General features: G+C 41.0%; 2 protein-coding genes and 1 long non-coding RNA gene across 7 annotated transcripts in view; 1 reads left to right on the top strand and 2 right to left on the bottom strand.

Annotated features, from left to right (window-relative positions):
• Positions 1-218: 218 nt before the first annotated feature.
• Positions 219-19,992, bottom strand: parvaa (parvin, alpha a). Its single transcript, XM_046395256.1, has 13 exons — positions 19,385-19,992; positions 13,933-14,022; positions 13,261-13,331; positions 12,402-12,504; positions 12,167-12,307; positions 8,856-8,971; positions 8,595-8,653; positions 6,369-6,388; positions 6,201-6,262; positions 5,299-5,367; positions 4,748-4,849; positions 2,568-2,640; positions 219-1,223 (listed from the first exon to the last, which is right to left on the bottom strand). The coding sequence occupies exons 1-13, from the start codon at positions 19,518-19,520 to the stop codon at positions 1,147-1,149; spliced, it is 1,119 nt and encodes a 372-aa protein (XP_046251212.1). The 5' UTR covers positions 19,521-19,992; the 3' UTR covers positions 219-1,146.
• Positions 19,993-20,138: 146 nt separating this feature from the next.
• mical2b (microtubule associated monooxygenase, calponin and LIM domain containing 2b) overlaps positions 20,139-27,872 on the bottom strand; it is a 54,197-nt gene continuing 46,463 nt past the window's right edge. For all 5 annotated transcript variants that reach the window (XM_046395250.1, XM_046395249.1, XM_046395252.1 and 2 more), the window contains 11 exons: positions 27,341-27,391; positions 26,153-26,274; positions 25,291-25,500; positions 24,904-25,079; positions 24,334-24,716; positions 23,542-23,615; positions 23,343-23,432; positions 22,632-22,731; positions 21,940-22,048; positions 21,747-21,820; positions 20,139-21,633 (listed from right to left, as the gene is read on the bottom strand). In XM_046395250.1, coding sequence (XP_046251206.1) covers positions 21,434-21,633; positions 21,747-21,820; positions 21,940-22,048; positions 22,632-22,731; positions 23,343-23,432; positions 23,542-23,615; positions 24,334-24,716; positions 24,904-25,079; positions 25,291-25,500; positions 26,153-26,274; positions 27,341-27,391 — 1,589 coding nt within the window. In that variant the 3' untranslated portion in view covers positions 20,139-21,433. The remainder of the gene's footprint in view (positions 21,634-21,746; positions 21,821-21,939; positions 22,049-22,631; positions 22,732-23,342; positions 23,433-23,541; positions 23,616-24,333; positions 24,717-24,903; positions 25,080-25,290; positions 25,501-26,152; positions 26,275-27,340; positions 27,392-27,872) is intronic.
• On the top strand, positions 21,737-22,979 carry LOC124062472. The gene is made up of 3 exons (XR_006843930.1): positions 21,737-21,854; positions 21,987-22,106; positions 22,687-22,979. It is a non-coding gene; the product is annotated as an uncharacterized LOC124062472 (long non-coding RNA).

The following is a 27,872-nucleotide window of genomic DNA, read 5'->3' as shown; positions in this document are numbered from 1 at the left end:
TCATCCATTCAGTAACTGTGCTATCTGCTTCAGTCTGTGTTGGGGTCGACTCCAATTCAGAAGCTTTTACACAGCTATCTCTTTTAAAAGAAAATGCTTGTGGAGGTTCACTTGTCTTTCTGTGTGTGTAAAATTGGAACAAATCTGACCCCAATATTTGTTTTGTTGGAAAAACATTCCTCTTTGCTTCCTTTGAGGGACAAAAAAATGGAGCCACATTCATGGACTGAACAATTTATTGAATGTAATGCATTAAAACATAAATAGGTGCATTATAGCAAACGTGTTGGCAGTTTGAACCACAGAGAGTCACTGCATTTCCTGTCTGAAGAAGTGAAACTGCTGTGAAAGTAGAACATGACATATATGTAATATATTTAAACAATATTTCATTTGTCTAGCAGAAAGCAGTGAAAAGTCCTGTGTATTAAAAATACGATATATATAATGTATTAAACTACAAAATGCAGAGTGATTATATAATTTTGATGTACCTTTATTAAAAATGTTACGATATAAAACACAACAAAGCGAATGGCTGCTGCGTAAAGCCTTTATGTGTTCTACAGGGTGAATACAGCAGAGCTTTGGTCAAATATTTCCAATGTTCCTCCACACATGCAAAGGAAATTTGTGGCATTAAGACAATTTGAAAGCATTTGATTCCCAGTAGGAAGTATTGGTCGCTGACCGTGTTCACATGTTTAAATAAAGGCACTAACAGACAAGAGCAGAGACAAAATAATGACAAAAGTGTATCAAAATGTACAATAAATATGGTTGAACGTTTTCTTTTCTGATCTCTAAGATAAAAATGTTGTTCATCTAAAATCTCCCCTTCATGCCATTGATTCAGAGTTACAAAAATCATCACAGAATCACCTCTGTGACTCAACTAACTATTAATAATTCTGTTGGACTGTTGAACAAAAAAACAAAACATTTTGTGGAACACAAGCCAAATGTCTCAAATGTCTGAATTAAAAAGAAATCCAGATTTGTTACATTATCCAACACAGACAAAATGTGATGCATGCATTAAGATAAACACAGATTTCTACAACAAACAGAGGGAAAAAACATATTGTTAAGCTTTTCAACATGTGGTCCATGGTATAAAGTGTTCCCTCTTGCTACATATGGTGCTCAGTCTACGTTCCGGTACCTGGTGAAGAGGTTGTACAGGACGCGCAGTGTCGATTTAAGGTCACAGTTCACTATATCTGGAAAAAAAAAAGACAAGAGTTACCGGTAAATATAGACATACAGTACACGCAGCAACTCCTTAGAGAGAGGGTGGGGTTGAACAGGCTGAGATGCAGCTCTGTTTCTCTACACATCTCAATGTTCAGCCACAGTCTGAGTCAGAGTCAGAGCTATCTGGGGTCACTGTGTTCTGGTTTATAACCCCTGCTATTTGCTGCAGTGACATTACTCTGCCCATGGAAATGAATGCAGCCTCTCCAGTCGATAAAGTAAATCATTAAAAACTCATACATCAATACAACGTACAACGGAGGATTCACCAGGTGAGCTCCACATAGTTCGTATGATAATTTGTTCAGGTTGGTTGCAGGTAGATTTATGTGAAGCGTACAGTCAGATTTAGATCGCTATAAGCCAGTCATAGGACCAACACGGCCAGTAATACTTTCCTCAAACTTGCAGCCATTATTACTAATTTATATACTTTGCTGTTATTTTGATTATGAGTGGAATGAGACAGCTGGACAGGATGGGACACGTGAGCACCTGTTCCCGCCTTGCTCGACTGTATTTGCGCTTGTGAACACTATTCTGTTCTGGGTTTTATGTGCACGAGTTGAGACTTAATTATACTCCATAAAGGCGCTCAGTTTCTTGTCAGTCTTTTTCCTCCTTCTCAGTGCGGCTGACACAACGTCTCCTTCCTCTCATAAAAGAAAAACCAAACAAAAACAGGCATTTGAATACTGATTTGGACATCGATTACCATGGCAACGACTGAAGCTTTGAACCATTCAGGTCATCCCCTTGTCAACACACATGTGAAAAATGGGTCTCAGCTCATTTAGAGAGGTTGCAAAATGTGTTTCATTTTCTCTGCATAATTTTACAACCCGCCTTCATATTTATCAGACGTGGACTCATGTGGTTTCCATTGTTAAATAAATTTCTGATATCTATTTCTTTAAGTTCCATAAATTGATTTTTTTTATGGCCATGTGTGGGAGGTGGAACAAGCTGTAAACACACCAATAACATATTATCATGTTAGAAAGTTGCTTTCAGTGTTTAGGACAACAAACATTGTGGACGTCAGGTTTTATCAGGTGTTGCACAGTCATTTTGTGAGTAACCTGATGACAGACCAGAATAAAACTTGACCGTTGTTGCGTTTGTGTGTCTGTACTCTGCTGAAGATTGTTAGAGAGGAAAAAGAAGCATCACTCTGTACAACCACTGTGAGTGGATAGAGTAATACGTCTTCTCTGGCTAATCGCGTCTGTTATTTCAGTGTAACGGCTGCATATCTAATCAACATTCAGGTAAATATCATGACATCCCTATTTGAATGTGCATCTTACCCTCTGGTCGGGGCTTTGGTCTCTCCAGACCTCCGTCCTGCATCAGTTCAAAGGAAAACGAAACATTGTGGACCTGCAGAGAGAGCAACAAGGCTGTTAGGACACAAGTAAACACTACAGAAAACATGTTCGCTCCGCTATGTACATGCATATATCACAGACACACTTCACACATACAGGCAGAAGTTGGCAAGTCCAAATCATGCAGCTCCACACGCAGCTCCTCACTGATAAGGGAACATTGACAGTGGTTGCTAAATCCCACAAAACACTCTGGGTTGAGTCAATCGCGCTACCACAGCTTCCTGTGTCGGCCAACACAACACAGCTCTATTCTGTAAGACCATAAGCCTTCAGCAGCTGCACAAACACTGCGCTGCCTCGTTTATCAACAGATACATGTCAACAGTGTCACTCAAAAGCCTCCAGCTTGAAGAAAGTGATACTGCCATTGATTTCTCATTACAAATGCAAGTAATGAAAGTACTTATAAGTACAAGTAAAACTTGTACATTGTTGTTTTTTGCGCAGCTGCAATGGGGATAAACACACACGCTAGAGAAGGTGATTGTAAGGTTTTTCCTGGAAACTGACTATTACAATAGACATGATGAATGATGTAAAAATGCAGGGCTGACGTTTATTCTAAACACGGACCTCAAATCTTTCTAAGGTGCTGCGTTTAAAGAATTATTTTGATTTGCAATCTGATTGCATTTAGACAAGCAAACATGCAACTCTGTGGAGGGAACCTGCAAAGACATCTAAGCCAACCTGACTTGTGAACAACATGAAAATAAACCTGCAAGAGATGAGGAAAACCAATCAGAGAGAAGAGACAGAAAGACTTTAGATGTTTTCTATTCTTTGTCCATTGAATCTGCGCGTGTGTGCTTGCCTGCTGTGATGTACTAAAAGCTTTGCCCAACAAGGGCTTATTGTGTGAAAAGCGAGACCTCAGCCATCTAATATAGTCAAACAGAAAGGAAGAGAAAGAGCCTTAAGTAGAGATCTACTGAGCAGAAGCAGGAGTGCTTTCTTGATGCCTCGTGCTACTTTTCACAGCCCACCCTTGGTGTATCATCGATAGGCCTCTAGGCGCACTCGCGCGCACACACATACACATACACACACAGCAATAGAGCTGAGCCCCTAAGCCACTCCAGTGTTTCCCTGTGCAAAAGGAGATTACAGATGCTGTGGGGCCGGTGCCTGTTCCTCCAGGCCAGGAGTGTGTGTGTATGTATGTATGTATGTGTGTGTGTGTGTGTGTGGTGTGTGTGTGTTGTGTACATTGTAGCACCGATGCCCATTCTGCTTCACAGCTTGGCAGGGGCTGCTGGCCAAGACCCAAACAAAAGGCTACTGTGGTGTCTCCACAGATTGCCTGTTCAGAATACCGTAGAACTATAGAGGCCAATGAAGAGGAAAGATGGCACCGCACTGGATGGGCTCTGGGGAAAACGGATGGCATTTATCAAGCTACTGAGAGGAGAGCCATGGCTCCGAGTGCATGAGGCTCCTCAGAAATGAAGTATTGATTTAAGAGTGGGTCTCAAACCATAAGTCAGGACCAAAGATGGGTCACGGCCCAGTTTCTCATGCATCTCAAGGAGAAAAGGTTGGATGCATCAGTATGGTGGACTTTACTAGATGTCTACATGACTGCGTGACCAAAACACAGCCAAATACCCAGTCACTTTATTTATTTGTGAGGAATACCAATAGATGTAACTCAATCAGCTATGATGAGAAAGACTGACAATCCAAATATTAACATGCTGATACTTGTTTATTATGAATCCAGTCAGTTGAATTTTGCCCCAAAATAAAACAGTAGACAGCTAGCTGAGAAAGCTGTAAACTGAAAATAATTTTTAAAAATATTTCGGTGAGAAAATGTTGGGAACATAGTGACCATATTAACGGGCACAATAGTACTCAGTTATTTGGACATTTTGATTGATTTTTGAGTTTTCACCATGAAACAAGGTTGTTGCTGGAATCCACTGTATTAAATCCAAGACTAGATCTGTTCTTCTCAGTGATGGTGAAAAATACAAACCTATTCAAACCTTTCAAGCCAATAGGCAGAGATTATGTAAAATTACAGGGTTTTGATGGTGTTTTCTGCAATAGTTCAGATCACTGATGGATACAGAAAAATGAAACCACTTTACCTTTTGGTCAAAATTCTCTGGTGTGAGGAAGAAGTTGTAGAGTGGCACAAAATATCCCTCCAACAGCCCCATCAGCAATACCAGATAAACACCATCTGCAAACTGAGACAGAAGCACAGTCAGGCAACACTTTGCAGCAAGAGGAGTAGTATTCAGATACTGCATATCTGAATACTGCTGACTTAAGAACAATGTTTTAACTAGTTGAACTGATTACAAAAAGTGGCATAATCTCACATTATTTAACAGTTTCCAGCAGACTAAAATCTCAATGGCAGATAAAAAAAAATGTTAAGAAGGGCATGTTCATTAACAATTACCTATTAATATGAAATGTTAGGGCTCCAGACAAAAGTGAACTAAAACAAAAATGTTCTCAGTGAAAATGCCAAAAGGCACATTCACCACATCTGGTGGAGGAATCTTTAAGTATCTGCAAGATTAGACACCACAAGAGGTAATCTGCGGTAGCAAATCATATGTTAAAGGAAATACATCTCACACTTTTAAACATCTGAAAATTTCTTCCAGCATGTCAGTGTATGAAGTACCTGTGTGTCCAGTTCAGACACCTCTAGGTTGAGCTTGTTCAGGTGTTTGTTCACAAATGTGATCAACGTCTGAGAAAGCACAAATGAAAATGTCCATCATTAAAGCAGCCAACATCTTAAACACATGGAATTTACAATTAAGGATCTGCATACACAAATCTATACACACCTTGCAGACATTCACACAGGTATATTCAAAAACAAACATGTAAACAAAACACAGGGCAGTTACGTGATACAAAGCATGTAGCAGCCATGCTCTAAGCCATCACCACTCAGCTACTCTTGTTTTAGCTCAGTTGCAATAGCTCAGTTTGACACCGAGACTCCACAACAACAAAAGACCATTAAATGGGAAAGAGGATAGATTACCAGTAAAAAAAAAAAAAAAAGCTAGTAAGAGAACGCTGAGTTAAGACCTTTTTTAATTCATGCTCAAGTCAGTGTCTTGTAACTATGTATCAACATACTTGATTAGATGTCTGGCTATTCTTCTCACACTAAAAGTGCTTCCCTCCTAGACGACAATTAAATCAAGTTCAAGACTTGTTCTGGAGTACAGATGAAAGAGCTTCTTGAACACAGGATGGCTAACAAAATCACAGTACTCCAAATCTTATCACATTATTTGCACTTCAAGCTCCAATGGTGAACTGATCTACAGACACACCGCAACATTCTTCTCAGGTATGTATTTTCTTGTCAAGGACCTGCCTCCTTAATCAGGGTCAGTGGTGTTCAACAGATAACTGCAGAGTAAAACCTGGACCATGGGCTAGAGTACTGTTTGGGGACGTACAGCGGCTAGAGCTGCATGTATTTAAATAACACTGCTATTTCTCCATCAGACCTCCATGATGTTAGCTGACAAGTTTGAGACTGCCACTGTTGAGCCTCTGTACCTTTTTGACAACATTCAGCTTATCTGGAGCATGGTCAAACAGAGTGTCGAAAGCGTCACGCTCTGTCAAGAGAGATCAAAAACAAAGTGTCAGTCAAAAAGAGAAAGTGTTACGTGAACATTACTGAAGAAAATATTGTTTAATATGCTCCTCTTCATGAGAACATACCATGTCTGCCAGAGAAAGCCCTGAGAGACAGAGAGAGAGAGAGAGAGAGAGAGAGAGAGAGAGAGAGAGAGAGAGAGAGAGAGAGAGAGAGAGACAGACAGAGAGAGAGAGAGAGAGAGAGTAAGATAGAGAGAGAGAGACAGACAGAGAAAGAGAGAGAGAGAGAGAGATTGGAATAAAGGGAGGAAAAAAAGGAAAGACAACATGTTAGACACAGATATTGGAGACAGTTTTTGCTTATTGACAATTTCACACTTGAACATTCCCAGAAAATGAGGCAAGTACATCCCGTTCAATCACAGAGGAATGTAGAGAATGGAGGGATTGTGTCACAGAAATGACAATACAATGCTGTAGCTGGGTTATCATAATTTGACAAACAATAAACACAGCAACACCTCGGGTATTCAAATAACCTGGGTATCATCGCTGGGACGTTTACAGTGACCACATACTATAGCACAATACAATCACCTCAACAGCACAACAACACTGTTGGGTATTGGTACAATGAATAAAGACATGGCTTTCTGTACATGCAGTTTTTCTATGGGAATGGATGGCCTCTCTTGTCTATTATTACAATGTTGCTGTTGGAAAGGGTCAGGTGGTTTTGGAGGGTAGGGAGCACCGCAGTGCGAGTGTCCCCCGAGGAGGAGATATCACAGTGGGCAGGCCAGCAAGAAATGGCACACAGACGCACACACACACACACACATATATACAGAAGCACTCACACACATGTTCATGGTGTAATCTGTGATGGCAAAGGCAGGCAGGTCTGGGCAATGGTCCTGTCGGTGTGGTAATAACCGTATTTCCACTGTGACCATGTGAGTGAGTCTGAGTGTGTGTGTGTGTGTGTTATTAACAGTGTATCCGTCTACCATGACAAAATGCGTGTGCTTGTGTGTGTGTTGGCCTGCTGTTATCTCCCTCGTTGCTGCTGTCAGGCTGCAGGACAGCCTCACAGGGAAAGAAAAGTGTGTGTGTGTCTCTGTGTGTGTGTGTGTGTTTGTGACAATCGTCTAATTCTTCAGCTAAGGGTGCCATCACATATCTTGTTGAAATACAATAGTTGTCCATTCACCATCGCACCACATTTAGAAAACAGTCAGCTGCAGAGCCACGTTTGCAAAGAAGAAATTCCAGGTTTTGGTTTCAAGTCCCACCAGAGCTGAGAATTCTAATGACATGCTGTGTTTAAGGCCCCTCAATACTTGTGATAAATGTGATTGTGGTATTAAATATCAAAAACTGTCAAGACCCAAAGGAGGCACTGAAGGCTTGCTCAAATTCTTTCTCGTTTTAGGTTGAATTGCATGTTGGTATTACTTCAGTGACTTGCAAAATTGACAACATCAATTTGCCAAGATTCACTGAATTCTGGTTATTTGTTTAGTTTTGGTCTCTCTGAGGATGTGGATGGTAGCTCGCGATGATGTTGGGTCCACTGTGAGGGCTCCATTGGGGAGAACATGCAAGTTCAGCTAGCAAGCATCCAGTCCACTGAACACTATAACTTTGTGGGCAGCCTGAAATTAGACACAGCTTAGTATCTACCGTTAAGATCTTGCTACTGAAGTCATATTTGTGGTAAAGCAAAATATAAACTCTTTGACTGTCGTCTGGTTTTGATCATCAGAGTTCTTCCTTTCACTTAATTCGTGTCTGCACTGCATTCCTATCTCCCTGTTCTCATGGATTCATGGTGGACAGTTAAAAAAAAAAAAAAAGAAAAAAAGATGGAAGTGGAACCAGATGGATCGTCTTTTTTATTCCACACATTCTTCTTCCTCGTCAAACCCTGGTGCCTTCCTTGCCCACAGTGCAGCTTGACCACTGACGGTTTGGTCACAAATTGTGGATGTGTTATGCTAGCAACGGCCAATGTGGCCTCGAGCCTCAAACTTGTTGTCTTCAGCTCTAAGTATAAATTAGATTCTCGAAGTGACTACAACACATTTGAACTTTGTTTACCTCTATGTTTACATGCTTAACACAGAGTGCTTGAGCCTCAACTGCTCAACTGTCAATGTGCCACTTCCTGTCTGACTTCTCTACCTGATAGGTTAATCTACAGCATCACAACTGGGGGGGGAAAGTCCAGTAGGTTAGAAAAAGACTCAAAATTTCATTAAAATAGCATTAAATCCTAAGAGACTTTAATGCAATATAGAATTTATTTCTGTCAATAAAACAACCGCGAAATCAGGATGTACTTACTCTGTGTTGCCAGTGATTTCCTCCTGAATTTGTCTAGACTGAAGGATGCCTTCTCTTTTCTGAAAGACATGAATGGAGGACAGCATGTAAAAATACCACTGAATGTGACTGCGAAAAATGAACTGGCAGTGGAAAACGAAGTGGGAAAAGCCAAAGATAAGAGTGGTGGAAACTGACACTTTCAACAAAGATGGCAACTTGTCAGAACTGAAGAAAACACATGATGTACATCATTCAAATCAGACACAATGTTACACCCACCTGCACGACCACCACTTGAATAGAAACATGGTCAGGCAATCTGATTGGTGCTCTGAAGTGTTGAGACAGCGCCACCAGCAGGTGCAGGATGGCAACTATACTCTTAGCATGAACCGCTAACAAGAAGGGGAAAAGAAGAACAAAAAACCAGCATTATTACCCTTTTCATCTAGCTTTAAAGCCACTAACAAGCTGCACATATATATTTACTTATTTTCTTGAAAAAAAATGCTTGTTTGTTCTGTGTCTGCATGTGTTGAACATACAGTATTTGCATTCAGTATAACTAATTTAGCCAAAAATGTAACCTCCTGATCTTAAATGTCTCAGTTTCTTACATTTTCAGAATCTTTTCTAATTGTCTGTGTGAATACCCTGCTGTAGGTACTGGGCTGCCGAATAACAATCCAAATGTTTTCTGTTATTTTTCATCCTTCCAGGAATTTGGAATTAAAAGTTTTATGAGGCAAGGTCACATACCTTTAATGGTGAATACAAGAACAAGATGCTAACTGTTGCCTTGAAGTGATAAAAATAGAAAAATACAAGCTTTTGTGCAAGAAAAAAGAGAAAAATTTTGTGTCTGCAGCACAAAGTCAAGCATGTAGATGGTGTTCAGTGCGCAACATGTCTTTAGTCATGCAAACAAATTGGATTTACCGTTGGATACACAAAACAATCATGATCAATTAATTGTCTAAGAAAAGCCTTCGATTGTACCCCATTTCAATGGCAAATCACAGAGAGCAAGCTAAAAGCCATCATTAAACCTATTAGTTCCTCAGTGCATAAGAGGATCCACATAAGTTATTGCAAGGCTTCAGAATGGCAGGATGAAAGTAGGGGCAAACAAAAGTGAACTGATTAACAGAGAGCTCCTCAAATAAAAGGTCCGCGAAATCAATTACATTCCACCTTATTCACTGTGCTCTTTAGCATTTATGAGGATATCTTGTAGGAATAGTTTTCAAGGTCAAACTTCTATCAGAGGTGCTGTTAAAAATGTCACATGATTCAGTATGAACTAAATTAATTTAATATAGCCTTTCTCTAGTGCACTACTTTCATTAAATCTATTCTGTTCCTTTTGTTGAAGCTTTGTCTTTATCGTGTCACATATTTTTCCGCCTCACTCGTACAGTAATCCGCTCTTCAGCCACGTTTTCTCCTCCCTATCCCTCTTGTATCTAATACATATATTACAGCTAATGGCATAAGTAAATAGCAGTGTGCTGGGAGCCTGATAGTAATTATCATTACTCCCTGTGTCAGATAAAAGAGTGCCATCAAAGGAGACGTGGAGAGCTCTATTGACATGCATGGCTACATTCACTGTGGATGCAATCTGAAAGCTTACAGCTCAATAAAGAGCATATCAATCCATTGACAAGACAAGTATGTTCAGACATAATCCTTTAAGTTGAGGTCTGAAACAATGTGGCATGTAACTAGCACACTTCATGCATGAGGAAAACACTGCAAGTCATGGCAGCAGTTTGATTCTTTATTTTTGACATATCCAGGATAGATGTCACTAAAACCTATTATTAAATGAGTGTTATTCTGTCTGAAACATATTATTATCTCAACTGAAACTCAAAAAAAGAGGGGCACTGTTTCAACATAAATAAAACAGAAAGGTGATCATTTGTTTACTGGCATATACGCAACTGAAAGCGATCCAGAGCTCATCAGCTTCATTGATTTTTGTAAAGATATGCTTATTCTGAATTTGATGCCGGATACAAGCTTCAAATAAGTGGAGACGAGAACAACAGAAGACTAAGAAAGGTGTGTGCTGCTCAAGAAACACCTGTTTACATTCTTGCTTTATTTACATTTTACACAGCGTCCCAGTATAGCAAATGAACAATTTAATTGAAAAAAAAACAGAAGTGGTGATTTGTGGAACTGTAGAATGCCAAATCTAGGCAGCTTTGGTCAGTATTATTTCCTTATGCCTATCAATGATCTGTGCAGTAAAATTACTCTTTCTATAAATGGAGTCTGGTGTTCGTGAGGAGAGAGACTCTGGTGAAACAAAAGGGATCTTATGCTCTAACAAAAAAGGTCTGTCTTTGTTTCCTTTCCGTTATAGTGTCAGACACTTAAAATAACAATGTGAGCCTCTCAGAAACAGTAGCACTTTAAATGGACGTATTTTGACGGTTGTCCATGAGGACTATGTTGTATTGCAGCCAGTTCCATAACTTGTTTGTTTTTAAAAAACTGTGTCTGTACATGGACGTACAATTTGCAGCTGAAAAGTGAACTTGTTGTTGCTCTCTGGTGGACAAACTATGAAAAGATTTTCTGTATTTAAATTACCTCAAGTAATATATGTGGAATTTCTCCACTACAGTTTTCTTTCACATTTACAGAATGCTGTTCAGACAGGTGAGTACAACAAACTCACTGAGTATTCTAACCCTTCTACAGCAGAAAAACATAGCATTTTGTGTGTGTGTGTAAGTGTATGCGCGCTATGCGGTATACAAAAAACCGTGCAGCTCTTTTTTGTCTTCTGTGTTTGCGGGTTGCAGCTGCTGTCGGGCACATTTGTGTGAACATCTCTGTGCTGGCTGCCTTAGTGATGGTTTATTCTGTCGATTTACATTACAGGGTGAACCTGCTGTGGTTGATTCTGGTGAGGCCACACAGAGGAAGGCAGTTGTGTATTTATAATCAGTTGTATACGCAGCTTGCAAATGACCATCTATAGAAAAGAAATCTATTGCTGGTTTGGACACAAAGGCTTAGTGGTGTGGCTGTTATCCAGGTACAATGTGATGCTGTTCCACTAAGTGTACATGTTGAAATTTTAATGCATTTCATTTTGTAGCCTAAAGGTGTTCTATGAAATGTTATCATCACCATATGGCCTATACCACCACCCACCTCCAAAAATGGAACACATGAGCTACTTGTGTGCTATTTTGCTACCTATCTGCTATTTTGTGGTTGCAGTTAAGTCTAATCTTAGCAAGTGCTCAACAGCATACTGCAATTCACAGCAGTCTTTCAAAGCACTGTGGTCCAAACATGATCCACCTTTCAATTTTGTCGAGTTTAACCAATGGGTAGGTCAGTTGTGTAGCAGCGTATTGTTTCACTGACTACACATAATACCTACTTGAATAAGTACACAACCCAGTGTACTCTGTGCACTGCAGGTATACTTTCCTGCAGGTGTTGACAGTGACTGGTGAGAGTACACTGAAACAATGCCAAGACTCAAGCCAAATGCTCTCTATGGCTCACTGCAGCAGAAAACGAACAGACAAAAGGAAAATGTTAGAAACTGTCCTTACAGTCAACATTCCAGCGAATGTTCCTGGTGGAAAGTTTGAGTGAGTCATTGATGCGTTCCAGAACAGTCTGCAGCTTCTGCTTCTGGGCGATCTCCGACTGGGTCACCTCAGCCACGTTCAGTTTCTCACCTTCCAGCTTTTCTGAAGCACAAGACACAGTCAGAGATACAGAGATGAATACTTCTGAACATCTACGATTTATCAGTCGGTTAGGTTGTGTGGTTCAGCCTCTCACCAAATAGTTTCTGCAAGACCTGTCCGTCATACAGATCTTCAGCCAAATCCTTCACGATGATCCTCTCCCCCACCAGAACATCATTTATCCAGTCGATCAACACCTACATGAGCACAACAAAATTACTCTTCATTAGAACTTGCTAAAATGTGAAATAAGAGAGTTATCTTTGAATTCAAATAGGTTGTAACAGGGTTGTAACATAGGTTGTATCCATTTGATGTCCAGAGTAAATCTAAACTTAAGCTCTAGATTTACTTTATATGATGTGTAGTGTGTACCTGGTAGTTTCGGGGACATCTTTTGTTGTTTCTGGAAAATACACCAAAGCTTGGTCCGGCTGCACGTCTACAGTACGAAGTGCTACTTTCATGTCATTTCACAGCTTTTCGGTGGAGTCTGAGTCTGAGTTTTAGCTGGGTCACTCAATGACTTTTTTTAAAGTCAGACCAGCGTGATTAGGCGATATGCAGCGGAAAACTGTCCTGCCGAGACGTAAATCGTTGCCCCAATCTGAAGCCTTTGGTAGCCTGACAAAAGTTCTCCTTAAGACTTTTCCTGTTTGACTCCAGTGATTGCTTGCTAGTCCTCATGTGCATTCGCTCCTGCATCTGATGCCTGCTTCACGACACCATGATGCCGCCAGATGTTTTAAAGCAGGTATGGTGTTAGACGTGTGATGAGGTGTGTTTGAATACTCACACAACCTAAATTTGAAGAGTGACCCATACCTTTGCTCTTCTGAGACTACTGATTAGCTTTTTATTTGTAATTATTTATGTCTTTTATTACAAGTATTCAAGGAATGCAGCACGTTTAACTCTATGCTGCTGTATAACAAAGATCATTCAAACCCTACCTTCATGAGCTCCTGCAGTTTGCGGTCATTCTTGGAGTTGGGGTCCACCATGGTGCGCACTTCATTCTCCTCTAATGTATCATAGGAAGGAAGAAAATAAGCAACGCGACACTCACAAAAAAAATAATACTAAATTAAATTCAGTTTAAAAATACAGAACTTATCAGCCACAAAGTACACCATGCTGTAGTGTACTGTCCTGTAATGCTATACGCCAACACTGCAGTTAGAGTTGGTGACCAACCCACAGCGAGCACACGTATCTTGTATACATGTATGTATGCAAATTAGCATACAGTCAATGGCCAGTGCATTTTGCTGGATAAGGACAGAACTGCAAAATGACACCAATTACGTGATTATGTGACTCCATGTAATGTGATTAAAACTTTAAAAGTTTACCTCGTCTGTGAACATTTCTGTCTGAGTTACGTCAGATAGAGTTACATCTGCAATGATGGCTGCTTAACATTGAAGACAACAACTCCCATGATCCCGTACTACTTCACTACATCATCAAACTACGTCTTTTTACATTACATAATGCCCTTTTGTCTTTTAATATGCTGAATGTCTCACTTTACACAATGTATGTATGACCTACACAATGGGAATGATTAAGTTAAATGTGTCTTAATGTGTGTAACAGGAACTGTGAGTATAGTGTTTTACCCAGCATGGTGTCCTCAGGGTCCAGCTCATAGTGTGAAGGGCTGAGAGGCAGGTTGATGGCATTTATCCCCTCTTCCTGAAGCTCAGACACTGTTAGAAAGAGACTCAAATGTTAGGTCAGATTATTAGATAGACAATGAGACAACAATTTCTAAAAGGATAAGACCAACATTATTCTAGATTTTTTTTAACGTCAAAAAATTCCCATAATAAGATCAAAACCAAAAATGCATTCGCTTGTCTCGCCATATTTTTCTGGCTTCCTCGCTCCTGTCTGTGGCACTTTTCTACTGAAGTCTTAAAAAATCAATCACTAATGCACATTTCAGTTTTATATTTCAGTTTTCTAAATACTGGCTGACTTACTAAACCAGCTGGCCACTGTAGCTGTGAATGAATAGTGTATTTTCTTCTCAACTGTAGATTAATACACAAATGCCGCTCTAGTGAGATTTAACCGCAGCAGGACAGCGTATCTGGGATCAAGTCAAAATAAAATAAAACTGTGCCTGCGGACCGCAATTAGGGTTGCAACTGCAAATTATTTTCATCACCAATACATGTGCCAGTTATATTTCTAATGAATCAAGCAATCATCATTTATAAAAGCCTTCATAAACTGTACGCCTTCAATTGTTTGTATGACTCAACCAACAATCCAAATTCCAGCGATGTTCAATGTACAGTTACTGAGCGGAGGTGAAGTTGCTCACGTTCCACTATCCAACATAGGTCAGAGAAAACACTGACAGTAGTTAACTACAAGAGACAACTAGTTTTTTTTTAACCCGTTTGAACTGTGCCATGAAATATACAGGTCCTACATGAGCTGAAACCAGTAACTGCTGTTTTTTGCTTGATGAAAGACATAAAAGATTAAAATAGTCCGAAATAAAGGCAAACCCACCAATAAATCAACCAAAGTTGACAGATTTATTTATGCCAACCACATGCTAAACATGAAGCCAAATCAAACGGGAAGCCGCAACCTGAAGAGCAGATAAGCTGAAACAAAGACAGAGAAACTCCTGGAGTAATAATCACTTGCAGTGTTCAGCAGTAGTTTGGACGGCTCCCTAAATGTTCCCTTAATTCCACAAACATCCATTAGCAGACCCTCCGTCGAGAGCCATTTTATGTCAGACAAACACAAACCGGCTTGCTTCCTGCTTCTCAGCAGGCTTTACAGAAGCCCAGCATGCCATTCTTCTCAGTGTGTCAGATACCTGAGGAGGCTTGATCACCACTGATCTGTATGTGTGTGTGTGTGTGTGCACTGAAAGCATGGAGTGAACATCCTGTGCATTTCTCTGCCTTCACTGGAACAATATCCTTCTAATCAACACCATCCACAAGTGCTCGAAAGTGTGCAGTATGTCTGCATGAACACACACACACACACACACACACACAAATATATCACATCACACAGGGGTGTGAGAATATTCTTACAGAGAGACATGTGCCCCAGTCTTTTTGTTCTGTAAATTACCACCCGCTCACCCGGCAGCACCACCACCAATACTTCAGTCTACCAGATATAATGTTAGTTCCACTCAGACTTCACTTCATTTCTTTCTGACACTAAACTGTGCATCCTCAGTTCTTGGACTGCCTGATGCATAAAACTGAACAAACTCATTATCCATTCTTGCTGTTTGTGTGTTGCAGAATATTACCACGGGGTCATTTTCACAAAATCACAAAAAGTATAGAGAAAATCAAAAAATCAAATAAGATCAATAAGAACACTGGATACTGCCAGCAGTAAGTGTCCTTACTTTCCACTTCATTTACTGTGGAAATCAAAAACACATGTAGGCAGAAAAGTCCACGTAACAGTGACCTTTCAGTATGTTAAAATGCCATATGCAAGTGAAATTACAGCCTGTGCTATGGTGTTCTGAGGCAAACCGCCATGAACTCTTAAATCCCATTATAATGTCATGAGAGGACCCTGCACAAAAAGTAAAAAAATAGAGATGCAATATGGAAAAGACTTAATGAACTCACAACAGCTCACTAAAACATTCCATTTAAGTATGAATGATTGCTGTTCTTACACCAGCCTATCAGGATAGACTTTTTCAGAGTGTTTTACATGGACAGCTTGGTTTGAGACCATAAAATGCAAGGATCAAATTTAAAGTGAGCTGCAGGAGAGTTTACAAATAAGAAGTTAGATTCGTAAGCAATAGAAACACACATAACCACCGTGGCTAACGTTAGCTAAGTGTTAGCAAACTTTAGACAGATATTGCTATGTAAGTGATATTTCAGATTCTAATCAGCTGACTCTTCTTTGCTGGTGCTACAGTTACAGGACATGGTAGCATGTTACAGATAAACATTTCACAGTGTAAAACTACTTAAATGTTCAACTGTCACTAGCTATTAGCTGCCACAAGTGGAGTGTGTAATATACAGTCTATGGTCATACCAGACCAGGGATTGTTGTTTATTGGATTTAAATGCAGTACATTTACGTGACAGAGTCCTGAAATTGTTTTTTGGCTGAGGGATTGAAATCTCATTTGAAGTCTTTTAATACCTGCACCTGCTGATACTTTGTCCAATACCTAAATGAAATAATGTTAACTGGACTGACTTCTAAATCTGACACACTTTTTTCACAAGCTGTTCCATCCAAATACTGGAGGTCCTGATTCAAAATTATGAAGCTAATTAGCCTCAATTATCAATATGATATTAAGAAACATTTAACTGGAAGAACACAACTCCAGCCATGAAGATGAACCACTATGTTGTAGCTGATAAGATTTAAGGAAACGCATGGTTGGACAGGCACTCAAATTCTGACTGACTTTTTAGCAGAAATCAATCTGTTAAAATATTCCCTAATCAGCCCCATTTACCGTCAGCTTGGGAGATCTCTATTTGGAAGAGTACACTTATTCTTAAAAGTTAAGTAATCTCACACGTCAAAGAAACAAACAAACAAACAAATAAGAGAAAAAAATACAAAGTGAATACAGATAAAGGAGGTTTCCCTAGTTTTAGAGACTAATTCTGATGAGATTTATTACAAGACAAGATGAAAAGATATTAAAGTAAATAAGGATTAATTTCAAATTCAAGCTGTATTGGGCAACCAAGGAAATATTTTTTTTCCAAAAAAGAAAAACATAACGAACGAAACACCGAGGGCTCCATGGCAACTGATACTCTGAACTGAGCAAATAAACTGACAGATTCAGAAATCAACAGATCCATGAAGACTACACTGCAGTTCCCTATGCATCAAAGTAAAATAGGAATCAGAACTAAGATTGGCATATTGTATTGTATTGTATTGATCTAACACATCTACAAAATCTGGGAAATGGATGAAATTTGGTTAGAAAATTTTAATTTGTTCTTTTTCAAACTCATTAAAAACAAACAAGTTAATTCTCAGAATTCTCATTTTGGCGAGATGTTTAAAAGTCATTTCAGGTGGTGGGTGGATGTTGTTTCATTGAAGGATAAACAAGGAAGAGAAGAAAATGATGAACAACAGATCGTTGTTTCAGTAGTATATTTGCAGAAAGGAGAGCTCAAAAACCTTTAGTGTCACAGGCTGGCAGTTTACAGACTCACGAGGGTACAGCTGCTATACAAAAAGGCCATAGTAATCAGCACTTGTGTTATTTAAGGATGAGCTGGACTGTAGAAGCCTTGGCTATCACTGGAGGAAGTACAATAAGTAGATTATTATGCAATATGAAGGTGAGGTGACCACTGTGCCACGCCACTTGTTTTACTTACCAGCTGCCTGCTATGTGTTAGAGACAGTTAGCTCACCTCTTTTAACACATTGTATGTGCTCAGAGCAGATTTGATTTGTTGACAGTAAAAGCAGCTAGGCGTCCTCAGTGTCCTCACTACACATCACTCCTCCCCATCTGGGCCAGCGTCATAAAACGAGGATACGTTTCCTTCCACTCGGGTCAGTAAGGATACCAATAAAAAGCCACGTCAACGGATATATCACTCAGGCGGACGCCTTCTGCATGATGGCTACATGTAAGAAAAGAATTCAAGCTGATGTCCTACCTGGAGGGCAGAGTGCTCCACAGCCCATGTCTGTCTGTCTGTCTTCGTCCCCCCAGTCTCAAGCATCCTCTCCTGGCTAGCAGCACATCCTCTACAGGCTCTTCTCTCACGTCTCCAATGCAACACCTGACCGTGACATAAATTCTACATTGCTCTATTGGTGCAATATATTACCTCTCTTCTTCTGTGTTGTGTTTTCTGTCAATCCACACTGCACACAGTTGGTGTTCGTCTGTGTGCAATGCGCTCAAACCCTCTGACCTTCTCTTTTCATACCATCTCCTCCACATCCTACAGCTCACTTTCTCATCCTTGACCACCCCCTCCATTTTTTTTGATCCTTTTCATCCTATCGTTACTCTGGTTCAACCCGGTAGCCCCTCTCTCCCCGGCACACGCAGTGACCGCCATAAACGTCACAAGGACTTAAATTTAATCAATGATCAACACGGCCCACGGTTTCCATCAAATCATGGAACATGCTGCACTCAGTCTATATATGTGTGTGTGGGTGTGGTGAACACCCGCCAGCATGAATATAATGTGATTGCATGCATGTCTTTTAGACAAAGGCAACATAAAAATGGGGCTCAGCTGTGCAACAGTATCCTAAATCACAAAAAGTAATCATCCAACTGAGAGGGACCTTTCTCATACCATGATAAAACCTGGCATTTATCATTGAATGTCAACCTCCCTGAAGCCTACTGTGTTTCCAAAGTGACCTTGCGTGGCTATAAGCCCAGCTGGGTATTTTTGTTTTAGTTTTAAAGCGCCTTCTTGGTAGTTAAAGTCCAGCATAGCAAGGGTTATAACTGTAATGAAGGAAGTGCCCATGCGCAAACAGTGAAGCCACAGGCGTGTTGTCCTGTACGTGACCTCTAGGTATCAACCTTGCAACTTCACCCATGAGGAGCAACATTATGTTCCCTCAGAGTGTGTAAGTGTGTGTGTGTGTGTGTGTGTGTGTGTGTGTGAAAGGGGAGGCTGCTGGCGGAGCCTGCTGCCCTGATGTGTGACGGGCCTGTGTTTACTCGTGCCTCATTCCTCACTCATTACAGTAATAGCCGATTCAATACCTTACATGGATACAGACACAGCCCGCGGCCATGAAAACACACACAAGCCGCCACACGCTCGTGCCTCATAAGTATGTTCAAAGCTGAATTAAAAGGATAAATCAGCGTTAAACGTGTTAGCTGCCTGATGTTTGAGTGTGTGTGGTGGTGAGTTTGTGAATATTATTCCCGCACTGCGAGACTGTCTACTGTTGTCGGTTATGATGTAAATATCGTTATAACTCAATAAGTTCATTTTCACTTATTAAAACAATATAATACAACGAGCCGACCGCAGCTCTACTAGTTTCTGGCTCATTGTTTTGCTAGCTGTTTACCTTCTTTAGCCTTTTTCCTTCTTGCCAAAGTTCCACCAAGTTTTCCCAGGAAAGAGTCGTCTTTCTTTCTGGAGGACGGGGATTTGGGCGTCGGAGATTTCGGAGAGGACGGGGACTTCTGAGGCGAAGAAGCCATCGTTGTAACAAGAAGTTAATCCAGGACAGTTACTACAAAACTGTCCGAGGTTGACGTGGAAACGAAAAGTGGTTAGGTAGTCAAGTTTAAAAAAAAAAAAAAAAAAAAATCACCGTCCACTCCCTAAAGCGGAAACGGAATTCCAGACATTTTCTCCCGAAGTTGGCTGGAGAGAGTGGCCCCTCCTCTGCGGAGGAGGGCTGGGAACGCAGGCAGGAGGCTGATGACCGCGGGAAGCGGCAGCTCCACGGTGGCCTGGCTCAGCTCACTGGCCGAAACGTTCCAGGAGCCGACGGTTCCCACGAAGCAGCACTACAAGATATAAAACGACACCACAAGAGGCCGTGCTTCGCAAGCTTTCTGGATAGCTAAACGCTGTCGACACGCCATGATGAAAGGAAGCACAGAAATATGTGTTACAGAGGCTAGCAGACTCCGAAGAGCAATAAATCGTGTCACACGAATAAAAATGGTGCTCCCGTTCATGACATGCAAACCCAGTTTCTATGAATTATGTGAGTGACGGACAGGCAACTGTAACAAGACCTGAAAGACTTAATGAGGTGTTTCAGCATGTAAGTCAAAATTTTAAATTCATTTTTATTAGAGATTTTTCCCCCCCCCCATTTAAATAAACCTGAAGCAGCATAAAACCAAAAGGTACTGAAACATAGTTTACAGTTTTCTTTTCGTGAAAACATAACTTATTCTGGATTTAATGTTTTGTTAATTCACAACATAAACAAACTTAACATTTAAAGCCCAGGGACCAAATGAGAATTGTGGTTTCTTTGCTCTGGGATTAAAAATCATTGTAAACACATGGTTCATCTTCCCATGAAGGAGGTAAGCTTGTCGTTTTGACTCAGCCCACGCACACACCAGTTCACACACAATAGTCACAGCTCCACTGACAGTTCTTTGTCACAGCGTAAATCCACTCTGAATAAGGAAGAAGGCCACCCTATTTGCATCAAACCTTCCAGGCATGTCACATCTCTGGCCCCCATCGGTGATGTCCCAGCAGGTGGTTTTCCTAATGAAAGCCAAGGCCTGTGACATCACTGACTGCGGCGTCCAGATGTGCAACAAACGCAGTTTTCAGCCCACACAGATTCACTTTTCTCCCCTGTGTACGTCGGTGTGTGCGTTAAATACAATTACATTTATTTGACAGTGTTCAGCACAACGTGAAAATTAACAATATTAAAATGTACACAAGCGAGGTTACATTCACACACAGCTACAAAGTGACGGACAGTGAATTACGTAAAGCACATCTCTGGATTTCTGATGCCAATTTCAAACAAATCATGCTGTGCAAAACACTAAAACTTCAGGGAAAGTGGTGAGTCGTTCCATGTGCTATCCAGTGAGGCTATACAGTGTTACCATAACTAAACTGTCACAACACTTCCACTTTTAAGGCAAGCAACTACGTAAAGCAGCTGTTGATAAGGCAGTTTGGTTTATGAGAAGTGCTACAAGGCAGTCAGTCACATTATTAGAAGTGGTTAAACATTTTGTACATCCATTTTCAGGTCAGTGTCGGCCTGAGCCGTGACAGATTACATTTGTGAGCACAGAGGTCAAATAACCTTAATGGCAGAGATGTTAATGTCCGTGACGGAAGTCATTAGCTGAGGCTCCATTTCCATTCTTCTTCAGTCTCTGAGTTCAGCACAAAGTGAGACGAGATGAAGCTTTGCTGTCGTTTTAAGGGTTAATAAACACCTCACAACATTATCTAGATTTGCAGCTTGATGAGAAAAAGGCAGACTCAAAGTATTACAGTAACATTTCACCCTGTTTCTTTAAAATACCGTTAGGTAAAGCCTTTGAGTATTTTTTCTGCCCTTTGCAATCCATCCACACCGCCGAGGCGCTCAACGTTCAACCTTCAACCTTCACTCCTAGCTGTCATCTGTCTGGGCCCAGTGAAACTCATAGCCCTTGGACAGCACAAGGCTCTCAAGGTCCCTGTCCTCAGCCCTCTCCTTCAGCCTCTGCTCCTCCAGTATAGAGACCAGCATGTCCCGTTTCTCCACCGTCCTCATGATCTCTGACAGGATCTCCTGCTCCTCCTGCAGCTCTGAGGCACTCTTCTTTGTATCTGGGATGAGGTGAAAGAGAATAAAAGGAGACAAGAAGAAGTTTATCTACTATTATATCTAATGAGATATAATATATTATTATCATTATCAGATTATGTGCTCGTGCCTTTACCTTCTATTGTCATTCTGTGTCGCAGGTCTTGCTGCAGTCGGCTCTGTGTGTCCTCTAGTTCGAGCTCCTGAGCGCTAAGAGAGAGGAGAAAATTGGGTGACTTCACAGGTGAGAAATGGAACTGCAGTAATATTAATTTATGTTTTCCCAAATAAGTCTTGAATTCCCAGTGTGATAGGAAGCTGTCACTTACAAGATCATGAGTTCGGACTCATAGCGCGCTAATCTGTTCTTCTCCAGAACCAGTTTAAACCAGGACTGATACAGCTGGGCCTCATCACTGTCATCTGTCTGAGAAGATTCTGGAAGGGGCACAGTAAGGAAGGAAGGAAGCGAGGTAGGAAGGAGAGAGGGGGATAGGTAAGGATGAACGTAGTGCGGGGTTAAAGGGGAGAAAGGCAGGATGGAGAGAGAGAAAAATATTTCAGAATTTTATGTAAAGCAATTACAAGAATAAAAAAATCATAGTGGAGTCAAACCTCAACCACAGACACATGCAAACACCCACAGTCCGTGTGATTTACTTTAACCTGACCACATCTCACTATGAAACCTAACACAAACAAAGCTCTGCTGTGTAAAAAGATGAAGCAACAATGAAGTTTCACCATCTATTGTGAGCACAGCCATTAACTGTATGTACAGGCTTTTAACCAGGTCAGAATTACAAGGCAATGCTTTCATATAAAGTACCTACGAGGTATGGGAACAGCAAAAATAAGAAGAATGAGGCTTTCACAGTGGAATTCCTTTGAGCTGTACCGTAGCCTTACATTGAATCAAGGAGCTCGGTTAGCTGTGTAATGTCTTGTTCAGGTGAAAGGACCTTTGAAAGACACCGATGTGTGTGTGTGTGTGTGTGTGTGTGTGAATATTGTTCAGTACCTCTTTTAGTTTCTCCTCTTATGGTCTTTTCTATGGCCACTCCTCTCTCCTCCAGATCTCTCTGTTTCTCCTCAACCTCCTCCAGCTGCCTCTGGATGGCCTGCGTGATGCGGTAATGGGACATCACAGGACACACATGATCAAACGTGATGATATTTTGTCCAGGTTTTGAGATGTCTTTCTTTTCAGATTTCTGCTTCCACCTCTATGCCATGTACGTGAAAGGAATTTAGTGTGTGGTGGCTATAAAATAAATTCCACTGCAATATCTCTTTCCAGAGAGCGCACTGTCAAGAGATTTTATTTTATTTTTTTTTACTAAAAAGTACTTAGAATTAATTCATTGTTATTCAGAGGAACTAAGACATCAGTTCTGTAAAGAGCTGATTTTTATTCCCCAGTCATTTGCATGAAAGCATATTAGTCTATTTCTAAAAATATTTAACTTTTCCTTTAATGTGGAGATCTAGTGATGTTTCCCTTTTGAAGTCCAAAGGTGAAATAAAAACAAAAAACAATCACACAGAATCGAGTAGGAAGCTGAAGAATAATGACACGACTCAGTGAAATCTGAAGAAATGGAACTTCAGTGCAGTCAGACTGAGCATACACTGATTTGTTCTGTGCTCATCACAACACAGTGGAAGAGGAAGCCCTTCAGCCAGACAGGGGTTTTCTCATTTTCTGTAAGGTCAAAGGGAATAACAGTACCTGAGCTCGGTGAAGCCTTTTCAGCTGTTCTCTTTTGGCCTGCTGGGCCACCATCTTCTCCTGCCTCCTCCTCTGTCTCTCTGGACAAAGCTGGGACAGGAAGTACGGAACATTTCAGAAAGTGTGCACACATGCAAATGTACTATATGTAACACTCCCCTGCGTTTGCTGGCTTCCAGTGGATAGTAATGGTACCAACCTTCTGATTGGATGTCAGGTTTTCATTTTCATCGTCACCAGAGGAAGACTCTTCCAGATTCTGTTGACCAGAGGCTGGATTTAAAATAAAAAAAAAAAAAGGAAAGAAATGAAAAAAAATAGTCAAGTAACTTCTTAACATTTTAAGTTTGTGTGAAAGAAAAACTTGAAAACTCATAATATTTCACAGTATGACAATGTCCATGACCGTAGAAGGCGTGAAAGAAGCCACTAATCTGGTTTCCTTATTGCTTTTATGCAACAGTTTCTAAATAAATGTCATATAAGAGAAGGACCTTGAACAAAAAGCATTTCTATGTTTGACCTCTTCCTTTGACTCAAAGAAGTTGTAAAATACGTCCGACAGCAAGTAAGAAATTTCTTTTGCAGGAAGGAAACATCAGTCGTTGGCTAAACTCGTAGCCACTTATAGTTAGCTGCTTTCAGCAAGAAAGGCTCTAGTGAACCAGTTCTACTCTTCAGCACATTGCACTGCCTCCAAGTGGCTGCAGAATAAAGTGATATAAGTATAACAATGAGCTTTTGCTCTCTAACACCTCAAAGGCCAAGGCAAACAACATTCCAGTGGTTCATATAAAGCGTGGGCCTTCGAATGCAGCATCATTTCCAGCAGCAGGCAGCTGTTTCCAGCAAAGAGGCTTATTCATGTTATGTTAAGTCACGTTTGCCGACTTTGTTTTTAGACATTTTAATGCAGATATGCTACATGTCTTTAATAAGTTCGTTACACTGTCCTTAAGTGGCCAAAAAGGTTGGGTATCAGTGCACTGACCTTTGTTTTTGAGGTTGGTGAGAATGGTCCTGATTTCCTTTTGCAGCTCCTGGTCTTGTCCCTCACTCTCTGACTCCTCCCTCTTCCTCAGCCTCAGGGATGAGAACAAGTTGACCCTCCTGCGGGGCAACGAGGCCATATCGTCCGAGAAAACCCCTCCAGAGTCTCTACGGCCCTTTAGGGACACCTGCTGTAACAGAGATGGCAGGTCTCGCCCGCCCCCCCACGGATCGGCCCCCAAAGACGCCCACCGAGTGTCGTGCTTGCTGGCCTTCGTCTCATCTTTGGATGGCTCTGGACCCACAGCGGTGAAGAGGGAGCTAAAGCTGAACGTTCCCTCTGACATGGGCCTCTGTTTGCGGGGGCCGTCACGCTTCGTCCTCCTGGTGAAGACAAACCGTGATATAAAACAGAATATGGATGCATTTAATTTGAGTCCAATCGAGAAATTTATAGCAAAGGAGGCAGTTTAGACTGACAAGATGGGTGGATTCTTACACAAAAATCTTGCCCATTGCAAGTTTAAAGTGGTGCTTAAAATAAAGTACAAACAAAGTAATTTATACAAACATTGTAACTGCAGTGTTGGAGCTGCTGGAGGGATTGGTCACACTAAATGTCCTCCTGAAGGCGTTGGCTATAACCTGGAAGGCTGAGGGGGACGAGGATGAGCTTTGGCTCTGGGATGGTTCCCCGTCCTGGCACAAGTCTGTCTCAGGCTTATCTGCTTCTCTCTCTGCCTGTACCTGATAAAACATCAGAGGACAGGAAAAATGCGGTCAGCATAATGTGGAATTAACTCTTCTTATCTTGCTAACATCACTGTCTTTGGACGACTGCATCATACTGTAGAAGGCAAGAGAAGTGAGAGATAAAGAGCAGAAAAACATTTCATGCGCAGGCTTATTCTTCTCCAGAACAACTGATGTTACTGCCTCAGTAAATGAGTAACTCCACCTGGTCTTTATGTTGACGTGTGTTTTTAGTGTTAGTCAGAGTTTCCTCTGTTGTGACCGGCACGTCCCAGTTCAGAAGCTTCTCTTTCTCCAACAGAGATAACATCAGGCGTTTCTTTGGGGTTGACGAGTTGCAGACTGTCATGGGGTCGTCAGTATTCTCTGAGGGATTCTGGAAATCTGCTGATGTCTTGGTGCTGCCTTCAAAGTTCTGAGAAAACAGGAATCTTGTCAGTGGACAGAACATTTATGCAATATTAATGCATTACACAGAAGACATCAACAAGACCAGGGATAGACCAATTACTGGTCTGGGCGAAATTCAGCATTTTATCCAGTTATTGGTAATAGTGTTTACAATAAAATGAACAGATTTTAAAATATGCTACTTCGGCTCTGAAGCAGATGCCTCTCTCTGCGTGTAGTCGCCACCGTGTGGTCTCACTCAGTATCCTGCTCACCATATTATCTGACTGGATACATGTGACAGATAACAGTCTATCCACAATGAACAATCTGAATCCGCAAAGTAACCAGTAACTAAAGTTATTATATAAATCTAGTGGAGTAAAAAGTACAATGTTTGCCTTCCAAATGTAGTGGACTGGAAGTATAAAATAGCAGCAAATTCAAAAGGTCAAGTAACAGGCCTCAAAATTGCACAGTACTTAAGTGCGGTACATTGCTTGAGTAAAATGTGCAAGTACATTCCATCACTGGTTATTCTACATTTTGACACCAAGATTATCATATTTACTACAAACATTTATCTGTTTATCTGTTCCTGAAAAAACACATTGGCAGGATCCTACTGATCATTACATTTCAACAATAACACTGAGAGTAAATGATATATAACACACAGTTTGTTTTTCTGCTGAAGTGAGCTCCTCAAAGTCAGAGTCCGCTTCAGGGACAGTCTCCGGTCCCTCTCTGTCCGATGGCCAGCTCTTCTGGAAGTGCTTGATGAAGATCAGAGGGAAGGCTGCATGAAGGAAGGCAGAAAGCACACACTTAGCTCTTTGTTTCAGCTCTCATCCCTATGGAAGTCACATGTACTAACGCTAAGTGGCGTTCAACACATGCACCTCCCAAATGTAAGAAATGTAATTTAACGTCATTCAATGTCTCAAACAGTAATGTGATTATCAAAACTTCCCCCAAACCGGGCGGTTTTGGGTGGGTGTTTCTATAAACTTTCATACAAAACATTTTTCACAGAAGGCATTTTGACATGTCACACTGGGAAAGGCACAGGTGTCGATCCATTTAGCTGCTTCAGTTTCGGGGTCCTCATAATGTTCATGCAGGCTCACTGTCACACTGTCACGCTGAATGTAACAGCCATCATTACGGCTGTGCTTTTCCCGCTGTGACGAGTGGAAATGTCTGCTGTGAAAAGTTTATTACGTGGTTACACCAGTGTAGGTTACGTGTGTATGAATACATTATTAAAGAAACACATATAAAATGAAGTGATGCAGTTTATGCGGTTTTCAAATGTGAAATGAGAAGAGCTACTGAGGTACATGCACACTGTGTGCACAAAAGCCCTGTTACTGGAGTCAACAGTTCTGATGAACCTGCAGCATTTGAATAAAATACGCCCACGACTAGAGAACAAAGCTGAGTTTGATTAAATTTAAAAGACAACATTTGGCAGTGACTACTGTGAGCAAGTACACTGTTTTATCAGTGAATCACAGGAACGCAACACCCCTGCAGAAACAAGTGACCTCAGAAAAAAAGCCCCCCCCACACGATTTCCATGTGTTTAAAAGAGAGCAATACTGACCTCTAGTGTTGTATATGCTGCATTACAACAGAGGTGATAGCTGACCTCAGACATGTTTACTGTACACTTCCTGTTCTTGTCTTTCCGGCACCTCCCCACTAACAGTTACCTGATTAATAACACCACACGGCTGTGTTTACACATCTCTCACACACCTGATTAGTACCACGACCCTCAGCTGAGCACTGTGACATTTATATGAACTATAGCTGAGGCCATGTGACAGACAGACAAAATACAAATCTGAAGTACTCACTCGCTCTGATCTTCCGTTTCCATCGATTATTCTGTTTGGTGTTACAGCGATCTACAGAGAGCACAGAGACCAAAAGTGAGACAGGCAGACTGAATTTTGGGGGATTTGACCTGTTACATGATGAAGAGCATGGAGAATCCTGAAACTGTTAGAATGGGGATGTAGGAAACAGCCCAGGCTCCCGTTCTCCCCACCTGCACATAGAGCATGTCACCTGCTGAGTAATATGTGAAGTTTAATAGCAATTAGGGTGACTATACACCAATCAACAACAATAAAGTTCTTATCGTATCTTATCAGCCACAGTGTGAATGCCACAAGTGAATAAGATTAATCATATGTTTACAATTCAGTGGTCTGCGGGGGAAACATTGGGTTCTGGCAACCATGTACACTCCAACCACCAAAACATTGCAGACGTTTACCATGTCCAGCAGCTTAGTTTATGCATTAGTTTTGCAGTTGTGTGCTCATAACCCAAAGTATTGGACAAATCAAAACTTTGACCTCATGATTCAAAATCAGAGGATCA

The sequence above is a fragment of the Scatophagus argus genome, chromosome 7 (genome assembly GCF_020382885.2).
Source record: "Scatophagus argus isolate fScaArg1 chromosome 7, fScaArg1.pri, whole genome shotgun sequence".
In the NCBI taxonomy this organism is placed as follows: Eukaryota; Metazoa; Chordata; class Actinopteri; family Scatophagidae; genus Scatophagus; species Scatophagus argus.
This window is presented reverse-complemented; position numbering and strand designations above follow the sequence as displayed.